We start from the raw sequence: 12,285 nt of genomic DNA, 5'->3' as shown, positions 1-12,285 counted from the left end.
TTAATTAATGGGTATAAAACTATAGTTAGAAGGAATATGTTCTAGTGTTCAATGGCACAATAGTCATCATAACTATAGTTAGCAATAATTTATTCACTATTGCAAAATAGTAGAAGATGTGAAATGTATTCAACACAAAGAAATGGTAAATGTTTGATGTGATGGATATCCTAATTATCCTTATTTGATCATTATACCTTTTATACATGTATCAAAATATCTCATGTACCTCATAAACATGCACAATTATGTATCAATTTTAAAAATAAAATTAATATATTAAAAACATGATATAAATACCTAGAAAAATATTAAAAAGTGACTCAAACAGAGGAAATTCAAAATATTTTATAACTATTAAAGAAGCTGAATTAGCAGGTAAAAATATCTCCACAAATAAGACACTAGGATCAAATGATTTTACAGAAGAGAACTACCAAGTACTTGAGGTTCGGTTAACTATAATCTTACATCTTCTCCAGAGATGAGAAAGATAAAAAGCTCTTTAAACTATAATTATTAAAGGTTAGTTTAACATGACATCGAAACCATAACAAGGAAAGGGAAAATTATCAGACATTCTTACTCATTAAACAGATACAAAATTCTAACCAAAATATTAGCAAACTGAATCCAACAATGTGTAAAGTAAGGAAATAATATGTCATGCCCAAGTTGGGTTTATCCCAGGAATGCAAATGATCTTCAGGTCCCGGATTGTGTGACAGGGTGAATGGTGGTGGTGTTCACAGAAAGAGGAAGCATGGAAGTCTGGGGCTAAGGTCACAAAAAGAAATATGCACCGAGTGCAGGGAGCTTTGACTATCCAGGTGTAGGGCTGTCCAGGCAGCAACTGCCAGTGCTGGTCTGGAGGCAACACTGAGAATCAATAGAATAGACGTGGTACCACAAGTCCCACATGCAGAAAACTGTGGAGTGAAGAGAGAAAAGGACCAGGTCTAAATCCTAGACAAGTCCAGTGTTTAAGGAAGAGGATTCCCTAAAAAGACTGGCCAGAGAACAAGGGAAAGAAAAATCCAGAAGACAAGAAAGATGATAACTCAAAGCCATGCAATGAGAGAAGGGGACTGAAGAATTCCATCTCTGGGGCCCACTATGACAGGATGGTGTCAGGATGTGGTGAGGGAAGAGGCCAGAACATTGTGAGGAGATGTGTAATAGACAAGAGGAAACAGGAATAGGAAGTGTGGCTAATGCTTACAAGACTGACTGAGGAGGGATGCAGGAATTATGGAAGGGCAAAGGGAGATGCTGATAAGAGGATTAACAAATTTTAGACCATGGAGACAGGAAAAGAAGAGGGGATATTGAGAAAAAGTACAACATATTTTTTGTCCTCCATATTTCCAGAATGGAAAGATAAACTCTTCCAAGTGCTCACTGAAGAAGTGACTATGTTTATAATGACCAAAGCTGTTACACGGTAACCTGCTTTCAAAAGTGCTTTTGTAAATGTCCTTCATGACTTGATACAGTCCATCCTCACTCCAATCTTCTGTGCAGCATGCATGCGCTCAGCACTCCTCTGCCATAGACATTACAAAGGCAAAGCCACATTGCACACCTCATTTACCACAAGCTCTAAATTAGCAAATTTAGTCTTTAGAGATTTCAGCATCTTTGCAGGTATGAAACCGAAAGGCTCTTCTTACCTGAATTTTGATGGGCCAGGTGAAATTACTGACATAAACAAAGAAAGTGATATTTGGGTGGTTGCGAAAATCAAACTTCTCATTAGAGAAACTATCTTTGTACTCCTTAATGTTGGTTTTTGAAACAACAGGCATCTCTTCTCCAGCCTGGGTTCCAGCTGTTAGAAGAAAATAAATGAAACAGAAGAGACATTTTTTGGGAGTGTTTTCAGGGAGAACAGAATCTGGCCTCATTAACAATAAGGATAATAGCATTTACCACGCACTTCCTGTGTTCCAGTAATGGCCTGTAAGAGCTCAATCTCATTTAATCCTCACACCTGCCCTACTATTATCTTCACTTACAGATTAGAAATTGAGATTCAGAGAAATTAAGTTACTTCCCTCAAGTCACACAGCCAGCAAGAAATGGAGACAAGATTTAGAGCTGGTCAGGCTAATAATACATAAGCCTATGTCCCTAACCAAAATGGTTTTACCAGAAACCCATGTAACTCCCTTCTACGCTTGCCCCACCCCCAAAGAGGCAACACACACAGTCATGGAAATACAGATACCACTAGAATCCTATTAACAGGCACTGGCATTTACTTTGCCCACAGCACTCAATTCCTTTGCATTTCCCCTTTACACCTCTTGGGCAATGAGCCAGGTACTCATGCCAGGAATGCTGATGTGCCGCTCACTGCCTAACCTGCAGCAGCAGGGAGGAGGGGCTCAAGGGGTCACTCAGTCCTTCTACTGCCAGCTACCACGGTATTTAAGTTCCTCTAATCTGGTGTAACTCTATCCTATTCCCAGTACTTCAACATTCCATAGTCTCCCACAGCCAGGGATTCAAGTACTGATAAAGATTAATAAAACGAACTTTTTTCCATGTCTGACATTAGACCCTGTGACTAGAGCCCAGATTATCATGTCTTCATTGAGATACTCATTGCAATTTTTTTTTTTTTTTTTTTTTTGAGACGGAGTTTCGTGCTTGTCACCCAGGCTGGAGTGCAATGGCACAATCTCGGCTCACCTCAACCTCCGCCTCCTAGGTTCAGGCAATTCTCCTGCCTCAGCCTCCTGAGTAGCTGGGATTACAGACACGTGCCACCATGCCCAGCTAATTTTTTGTATTTTTAGTAGAGACGGGGTTTCACCATGTTGACCAGGATGGTCTCGATCTCTTGACCTCGTGATCCACCTTCCTCGGCCTCCCAAAGTGCTGGGATTACAGGCGTGAGCCACCGCACCTGGCCCACAATTTTTTTTTTTTAAAGATAGAGTTTCATTCTTGTTGCCCAGGCTAGAGTACAATGGTGCAATCTCAGTTTGCTGCAACCTCTGTCTCCCAGGTTCAAGTAATCCTCCTGCCTCTGCCTCCCAGGTACCTGGGATTACAGGCATGAGCCACCACACCCAACTAATTTTGTATTTTTAGTAGAGACGGGGTTTCACCATATTGGTTAGGCTGGTCTTGAACTTCTAACCTCAGGTAATCCACCCGCCTCAGCCTTCCAAAGTGCTGGGATTATAGGCATAAGCCACTGTCCAGCTCATTGCAAATCTTTCACATGCTCGGAGATGTCACCTTTCTCTAGAAAAATACTCTGCTAATTCAGACTTTTTCTTTTTCTTTCATTTTTTTTAAAGACAGGGTTTCACCATGTCGGTCAGGCTGGTCTTGAATTCCTAACCTCAGGTGATCCGCCCACCTCGGCCTCCCAAAGTACTGAGATTACAGGCATGAGCCACAGCATTGGCCCTCTCATCCTTTATTTTGTTAGTAGATTTCCTGTACAGCAGATCTTCAGTGAATCATAGTAAGACAGACAGCAAAAGCTGTGCTTTTAGAGTTTGATTTAATTCTCAAAGTACATTTCTCTGCAGCTACTAAAATCTCATTTTATTTAAAATGTTTTCATTTATTGAAACTATGAGTCATTTGAATTTTTCAGTTCCGAAGCATGGATGTAGACAATGATGGTAGTGCCAGCAGCCACAGCAAGAACAGAAATGGTGGTGGTGGCCTAGGGTAGTAACCACACATGGAGCCTGACACCACAGCAAGCTCTGGCAGGTACAACCTAATTTAATCTATACAACAATTCTAAGAGGTAAGTATCATTATCCTCACTTTACAGTGAATAAAATAATCCTAAGGTTATTTAGACACTTGCTCAAGGTCTCATAGCTAGTAAGTAGCAAGGGTAGGTTTCAAACCAATCTGTCTCCTGAGCTCTCTTTCTCAGTTCCAATTTTACATTTCTTAATCTATCACACCTCCATTTGGGGAGGGGGGTCTTGTCTAGGTGTGTCTTTACCTGAGAAGCTGGCAGCCCAGGTGATGTTGAGGTTGAAATTTTTGGAGGCATTGATGAACATGTCCAAATCCCTGTTTTGCTGATGGGAGGTACAAATTATTAGAAAATTAATCATAAACAGTTTATAGATTTTAAAATAAAGCAATAATTAAATTTTACTACTCTAAAAGTTCTTAATCATAAATATTTTATGTCTTTAGAGAAACTCACAGCAAAATTTTTAACCAATTTTCCTTAATACAAGCAATATATCCCAATAAAACTTCATCCACTCCCATAAAAGTATATGTAACTTAATGCTTTCTCAAATACCTAACTGCATGAGAAAGTGCCTTTTTAAAAGGCCCTTATCAGAACACAGTGATATGCATCTTCTGACCTGTGTTGGGGAATCAGCCTCCTAAGAATTCTCTGGGTAGCTGTTTTCAAATGTCTGAAGTTCACGCCTATCAGTAAAACACTTGATCAAGTGCCCTAAATTATATTCATTTACAACCAAAACCCCTGTAATTCTGAACTCATAGATTAGATACAGTGCAAAACCTCTCAAAAACTGGAAACAGCCTTTAAAAAAGCATATAAAGCTGAAATTTACTAAATTAAAAAAATAATTTTATTATATTCATGATTCTTTGGTAAGAGAAGAAAAATATTCTTCTCTTACTAAAAATGTTATTTCAAGAGAAATATGATTGAATATGGTTTCTTAGTTTTGAAAACCTTGTCTACCACTTAGAGATACAGCAGTTCACAGGGCTAATCTAACTTAATTTATTTTGATTCTTGTTTTTTTTTTTTTTTTGAGACGGAGTCTTGCTCTATCGCCAGGCTAGAGTACAGTGGCGCAATCTTGGCTCACTGCAACCTCTGCTTCCTGAGTTCAAGAGATACTTTCACCTCAGTCTCCTGAGTAGCTGTGATTATAAGCACATGCCACCACATCCAGCTAAGTTTTATATTTTTAGTAGAAACGGGGTTTCACCATGTTGGTTAGGATGGTCTCCATCTCCTGACTCGTGATCTACCTGCCTTGGCCTCCCAAAGTGCTGGGATTACAGGTGTTAGCCACCATGCCCGGGCTGATTCTTGGTTTTAATGCTTAATAAAGATATCGCTGAGGAATCTGTTAAGCCAATGGAGGAAGTGAACTGTTGGTGATGTTAGGTAAACTATAACATTAATTTTTAGTTTTCACTGAAATTTCACTAGTAAATCTCTTAACTAGAGTCTATTATTTTTGCAAACTAATTGATGTTATGTTTTTATCTCTGACAGATGAATCCAATTGTGCTGAAATTATTCTTGTTTGTTTGTTTGTTTTGAGACGAAGTCTCGCTTTTGCCCCCAGGCTGGTTGCAACGGCGCAATCTTAGCTCCCTGCAACCACCGCCTCCTGGGTTCAAGTGATTCTCCTGCCTCAGCCTGCTGGGATTACAGGCGCCTGCAACCATGCCTGACTAAGTTTTGTATTTTTAGTAGAGAAGGGGTTTCACTATGTTTGCCAGGCTGGTCTCAAACTCCTGACTCAGGTGATCCGCTCACCTTGGCTTCCCAAAGTGCTGGGATTACAGGTATGAGCCACTGCCCCAGCCCCGAAATTTTTAAAAGATCTTAAGAGAGGTTAGAATAAGATTTTTAAGAGTGTTGTTTTGATCATTTTAATAGCCACAAAATCACAATAATGGAAACATTTCCAAAGAGCTATTTTTAAAATGTGATCATTAAACTAGAAGTTTCTCTCACAAAGCATTTACCTTCTCATTTACTGATAAGACCTCACCTTCATCTTGAAAGGACAGCTCAAATGTTTACTTATTTGTATTTAGTATTTGCTGGTAGCACGTAAGTAACAATTACAGTCATCCCTCGGTATACGTGGGTCATTGGTTCCAGGACCCCCAAGCATGCCCAAGTCCACACATACTCCAGTCTGCAGTCTGCCCATAGAACCCTTGCATATGAAAAGTCCACCCTCCATATACTCAGGTTTCACATCTCGCAAATACTTTATTTTCGTTCCACGTTTGGTTGAAAAAGTCTGCGTATAAGTGGATCCTCACAGTTTTAACCTGTGTTGCTCAGGGAGGGGTCAACTATATACATCTTTCCACAGAAAGAATCAACAAACTTGAAATCCTTGTGCTTTCATAAAAGAACATATGCATGTGGCTAACTACTAAGTATTCTGTCATAAAATAAACAGCAAAATCCAGAACGGTCCAAATATTTTCCTGGTTGCTTCCCGCCTGGTTAAGAAGTATTACAAAGATTCTACTATATTTATTTATTTTTTAATCAAATTAATAGCATCAATTACATCATGAAAGATTTTGAGCACTTCAAACACTTGCTTATGAGGCAGTGGTACTTCTGTTATAATCTTATTCTAAAATCTTTAAGAAAAAAATTCCAGTCAATACAGCCACTCAAATGATATATTAATACCTACAGTTTTTTCATAAAATATTTTCACTTAATTTATTATTTTTACTTAAAAGGAATTTACTCTTGAGAATTTATCTTTTCTAGTATACTTTTTCTTAATTTTACCATTGAAATAGAATATTAAAAACAAATCCTACTTTCATTTAATTGTACAGTAAACATGCCACACTATAGACTTTGTTCCACTTTTAAAATTAAATTTAGCAATGTTTACAGATAACACTTGTTAACAAAGCAATACACTTTGGCTTACTGCCCTGTAGTTTTCCATGTATTATTTGCCACATTTATTGTTAATAGAATTTTGTAATAGTAAATGGCTTTGCGTATGTTCATGAGAAGTAAGAAATCTCCAAGAAGTTCCTAAATAATTTACCATCAAGTTTAGCAAAATTTCTTTAAGTACCGAAGTGGGTATTGCATGGCTTTATATTTCATTGAAGAAGCTGTACTGATGCATCTTCGTGCTCCGTATGCTTCAGTTTTAAATGTCACATGGTATAGGCTTCCTTCTACCCCTAGGTAATACCTTAAGGCATGTTGGGCGTCATCGTTAATGACAGCAGATAAAAATCCACATTAAACATACATATTTTAATAATTTAAATTATTCCTCGCTAAATTCTTGCTGGACGCAACTAAGCCTTTGCTGTTTTGCCACCTAATGAAGCTAAGAACTCACTCTAGGAGGAGTGTCCTCTCCTTTGCTGTCTGCTTGGGCCTGCATCACTGCCATTTCAATCAGCGGTGTCTTTAAGCCTCTCATCACTCTTGAGAGAGTAAATCCAGGCTCTGGTGTCTGTCCTCTGATGGTGGAGTCCCCTTTCTGTATGAGGCCATGATGGGCTGACAGGCAGAGTAAGTATGTGTGGATTCAACATCAGTCTGTGTCTAAGATCCTGGTAAATCTTATTAACACCACTCTTCCCTTTTACATGGAAAAGAAATAATGAAGATTCTAATATTTCTTTGCTATACCTCTAGAGATATTCTCATGTACTCCAGTCTAGAGAGCACTGCTAACGCAGTACTTCTAACCATAATGACCAAGAAAAAGACCCAAACAAATTCAAAATAAAATAGGAAGACTTAAAAAAAATCTTACTTCATCAGGAGTAGCCACAAAATTAATAGCTGTGTAATAGCGGTCATCTTCCTGGGATAGACTAAAGGTGAACTGATAGTCAATAAGAAGAGTATCTATGGAAAGAAAAAAATGCACATTTAAAAACTAAAAACATACACACACAAAACAGAACAGGTCTTTAGAGATACAGACTGCTGTCCTTATAAATTAAGCAACAAGGAAAGCACTTTAACTCACCTATACCCAGGTTCCTCAAAGAAAATCAAGTCTGTGGGCAGTATCATTTTATTTGGGTTAACCCATCAAACCGTTTTAAAGAAATGATCAGTTGTCCAGCTTCAGCATAATATCAAATAACATCCATAATTATCTGCAAAGGCTATTAAAAGGGTATTCCTATACTCTTTTCCAACTGCAGGTCTGGTAAGGCCAGGTTTTTTCACGTGTTTAACCAGAAAGATGTATTGCAACAGACTGAATGCAGAAGCAGACACGAGATGATTGTCTTCTATGAAACATTGGATTCTCATCATTCTAGGGCTGTATCTGACTGTAGTTTTAATATCTCCATTCCAAATAACTGATAATGTAGTTTTTAATGTGCTTGTTGGCCATTGTAATATCTTCTTTCATGAAATGTCTTTTCAAATTTTGCCTGTTTTTAATTGGAATTGTCTTCTTATTCAGTTGTAAGAGTTCTTTCTGTATTCTGGATACAAGCTCTTTAACAAATATATGATGATTTGTCAATATTTTCTCTAGTATCGGCTTTTTGTTTTTTGGATGGTTTTTTTCTATAAGTTTTAAATTTTTATAAAGTTTCATTAATCTACTTTTTTGTTTATGAATTATGCTTTTAGAATCATATCTAACAACTTTTCCTTACCCAAGGTCAAGATGTTTTTCTCTTGTTTTCCTTTAGAAGTTTTATATATATAATATATATATATTTATTATTTATTAAAGTCACCTGTAAATGTGACTTTATATATACATTTACATATTTATATATAAATAATATATTTAAAATAAATATATATAAAAACATACACACACACACACACACACACACACACACACACACACACACATATATATATATATATATAAAAAGTCACATTCACAGGTTCCAAGTGGACATGAATTTTGAAGGGATGTTATTCAACCAGTACAGCAGGTATATAATTACAATGGATATGCCATAACATTAACTCCTTTTTTCTGGTCTCATACTCTGGTCTACCATGTGGATTCTCCCACAAGAGAAAACACATTTACTCATAAAAACCTGGTCACCTTGCCAGGCTCACCTTTCACTCCAAGGTGGTTAACGCAAATCGGTTCCAGATAGAAGGATGAAAACTTCAACTATATTGTAAGAATTCAATTTTTTATCCATATCCTAAAATATGAATATGATGACACATAAACATGGAAAGGCAGAGATGCATGCCTCTCTGCTCTCTTCTGCTATCTGCTATGAACACATTAACATGAACCCCAACCACAATCAAAACAGCTTAAAACAGTTCTCCTATATGTAGTCAACTTAACAGAATGTAAACATATCAAATCAGGGAACACTTCATGGTCGTTACTAGTCTTATAGCACTTACCATTCTCAAGGTGGTTTTACCATGTTAAAGTCAACAATGAAGTTTTACTGAACTACTTTGCTTCCAGAAATAAGAATTGCAAAACCACTTACAATAACATGTTCCTTTGAGAGGGTTTCCCTGATACCGATTTTCTACTTCACATCTGGGGGAAAAAAACAAAGACTATTTTTTACTGCTATGTAAAACAGAAACTGAACTCATTTTAAAACCAAGCAGATCCTTTTAAAGTACAGATAGTCTGGAGTCATTATAATTGCATCCTTACCATAACTCAGCTCAAGTAGTCTCGGAAGAGCATGCATGAATTTTCAATACTGACTGCTCAGCATTTCACATGCCAACTATATGAAGACAATTGACAAGCATTTGCCAAAGCAATGAGAGAAATCTGAATGTAATAAACCTATTTATTATAATGAAAAACTCATTTTCAATTTTGTGTGAACTACGTATTCTTCTAAAAGTGCAGTCAAAACATTCTTCAAGAACTCATTTCTCAGTTCTTTCCTATGTTCCATGGATAAACTAATTCTGTTCTTTAACACAAGTGAGAGCAGACTCAATACCAAGAATCACTGTTTTTTTAAACCCTGGAACAAGTGTTCACTAGTCTGTAGAAAAAAATATTTTCTACTCAGTAAACAGTTTCCCCATAGATATCATCTATAAACATCAGCAAAACCCAGTCTCCCACTTCATGAAGCCATTTAGGTAAACACAACAGCTATGCACCAAGAGGAAAGTGGGGAAGCTGGTGATGGCCTTTCCCAGGCAGGCTAAGACAGGCATGCTGTGTCCCTTCAGCCAGGGTGATGATAAGCACTTGCCTACATCTGTGATCTTGAAGGAACTTGAAAGTCTTACTTGATGTCCCCTCATGTCTTTGTTGTATCAGCTAACTGAGGGAAAGAGTGATTAATTTTTCTCTAACACATATTTCTGTTTAAAGGAATGTGGACCTAAGGGTTAAATTTAATCTTGGATTAGACTTTTCCTCACATATTGGCTTTAGGGCAACATGAAACTAGTAAACATATATGTAAACTGTAAAGGTAGACAGACCAATCCCTGCTGAATAGCACTATCTGTGATGTCTCAATCACTGGTAGCATTATGACTATTGTTCTTTAAGAAATAATGATGTTTGCAATGATTAACCAGCTCAGTGTTTTGATGCTAAACACTTTCAATCTTTTCTTGAGAATGAGTAAATGTGGATGCAAGCGTTTTATTAGGTTTCCCAGTGAGACAGCCAGGTTTCGCGTGAGTCAGCCAGGTTTCCCAGTGAGACATTGATTGAGGAACTATCCTTCCTGTTTCAACTTGCGAGGACACCAAAAACAGTTATTGCTCATCCCACTACTGACAGATGGGGAGAACAGTGATTTGCCTTAAGAGCACCTTGCTCAGTGGAGGCAGCAGCCGGTCTGAAACCTCAAACATGCCTGATGCTGCTACACCTGCATTCTAACGGATGGGGACTCCAAACTCTCTCCAGGAAGATGCCTGACACGTCACCAAGGAAAATGCTAGAGTAATGGGAGATGTTAAAGGCAAGAGGATCGTTTCCACAACCAGACAACCAAATGCCAAATAAATGCCATCACCGAAACACTAGCTCTTCCAACTCTTTGGGAAAGGGTATAATGTCTTGACATGACAAAAATCAAGTAGTTGCTGAAGTTAAAATGACTAATCCAAATGAACAACCCAGGAAATGTCAGTATCGCTCAAACAAAAATGTGAATTTAAAAGCTATTAAGGAATTGCTGCTAACCCAATGACCTCCTCAGTATGGGGGTTGACCTGTCTGAAGTAGAATGGGTAGGATTTCAAACTAATCAACCCAGGGATCCCTCAGAAACCACAGCAACAAGATACATGGAAGTGGTGGCTCTCAGGCAGCTGCACAGCCTTTTGGTCCTCCCTGGTGGTATAGGGAGTGTGGTACTCACAGCTGGCACTCGTCCCCCTTGACGCCCTTGGTGGTGCAGAAGCACTTGCCCGTGTTGGTGTTGCACAGCGATGCGTGACCATTGCATTTGCATGCTGCAGAGAAGGAAAAGGAATGGAGGTCACAACTGCCTTAAAGGATTCCGACTATTGGAGACTGTTTCCAAAACAAGCAATGTTTTCTGAAGTGAGTTCAGCAGGAAGGACGGGTTGAAGTATGAGCATTCAATGGGTAAGATTCATGACTTTTAGTTAATGATAATAAAGTACAGGTAACATTAAAGGAACCAAAGTCAAAGGACAGGAGGAAAGTGAATGCTGGTTCCCACTGCCTTCTGAAGCAATCACTATTTTGATCTCTTCAATAGACTTTTTCACAGCTATGATTCTTTCATTTATTCAATAATATTCGTGAAGCATCTCTAGAGTGCCAGGTGCTGGGTGTGGGGACACAGATAGAGCCACTGCCCCCAGGAAGGTGCTCTGGAGGTGACTGTCCTCTGAGGGAGGGCTGGTCTTGGCTGAGGTGCCTTCTCCACAATGTTCCCATTTGGAATCACCGCAGGGCTCAGAACCAGGATCTAATGCCAAGGTTGGCGCTTTAGGGGCCCTCAGGATGTGCCACCTTTGCTTCACCTTCTCCTTTGCCTTTACAGAAAACAGCTCTTACCATCTCCCTCCTCCAGCCATCTCACTATCTCTCCTTTCATCATCCAACATAATAGAAGCTGTGATAAATATTATACTCCAGTTGAAAACAGTGAAAGCCTTTTTGCTCAACACTTTTCACTTTATACCCTATTTGGCTGGTGAATAAATTAAAGGCATTCAGCTGGAGAGAAGTACACTTTAAAAATAAATCCTTTGGGGGCAAAATCACCCAAATAAAACTCTGAAACAGAATAGTGTAGAGATTAACAGAATGGATGCTGAAGGCAGAATCATGAGTGTTTGACTCTTGGCTCTGTTGAGTCTGGGGGAAGGTGTGTAGTGTATTAGTGAAAAGCAAAGACCTTAAGTCCAACTGCCTGGGTTTGAATCCAGTACCCTCTACTTGGCTCTTCTGTCAATCTGGGCATGCTACTTAACCTTTCTGAGTTTCAGCTTCCTTGTTTATATGATAAGGATAACAACAGTACCTATCTCATAGGGGTTTTGTGATGATATGTGTATGATGCCTCAAACACAGTAAGCAT

At 38.5% G+C, this 12,285-nt stretch overlaps 1 protein-coding gene across 1 annotated transcript in view; it reads right to left on the bottom strand.

Moving 5' to 3' along the window:
• Nucleotides 1-12,285, bottom strand: part of ATRN (attractin) — a 170,146-nt gene that overhangs the window by 51,761 nt on the left and 106,100 nt on the right. The window contains exons 20-24 of the mRNA XM_002747312.6: nt 11,092-11,185; nt 9,226-9,278; nt 7,536-7,630; nt 3,986-4,064; nt 1,674-1,831 (exon numbers count right to left, since the gene is read on the bottom strand). Of these exons, the coding sequence (XP_002747358.2) occupies nt 1,674-1,831; nt 3,986-4,064; nt 7,536-7,630; nt 9,226-9,278; nt 11,092-11,185 (479 nt within the window). The remainder of the gene's footprint in view (nt 1-1,673; nt 1,832-3,985; nt 4,065-7,535; nt 7,631-9,225; nt 9,279-11,091; nt 11,186-12,285) is intronic.

The sequence above is a fragment of the Callithrix jacchus genome, chromosome 5 (assembly GCF_049354715.1).
Source record: "Callithrix jacchus isolate 240 chromosome 5, calJac240_pri, whole genome shotgun sequence".
NCBI lineage: Eukaryota > Metazoa > Chordata > Mammalia > Primates > Cebidae > Callithrix > Callithrix jacchus.
The sequence above is the reverse complement of the archived record's forward strand: the minus strand, read 5'-3'. Positions and strand labels throughout refer to the sequence as shown.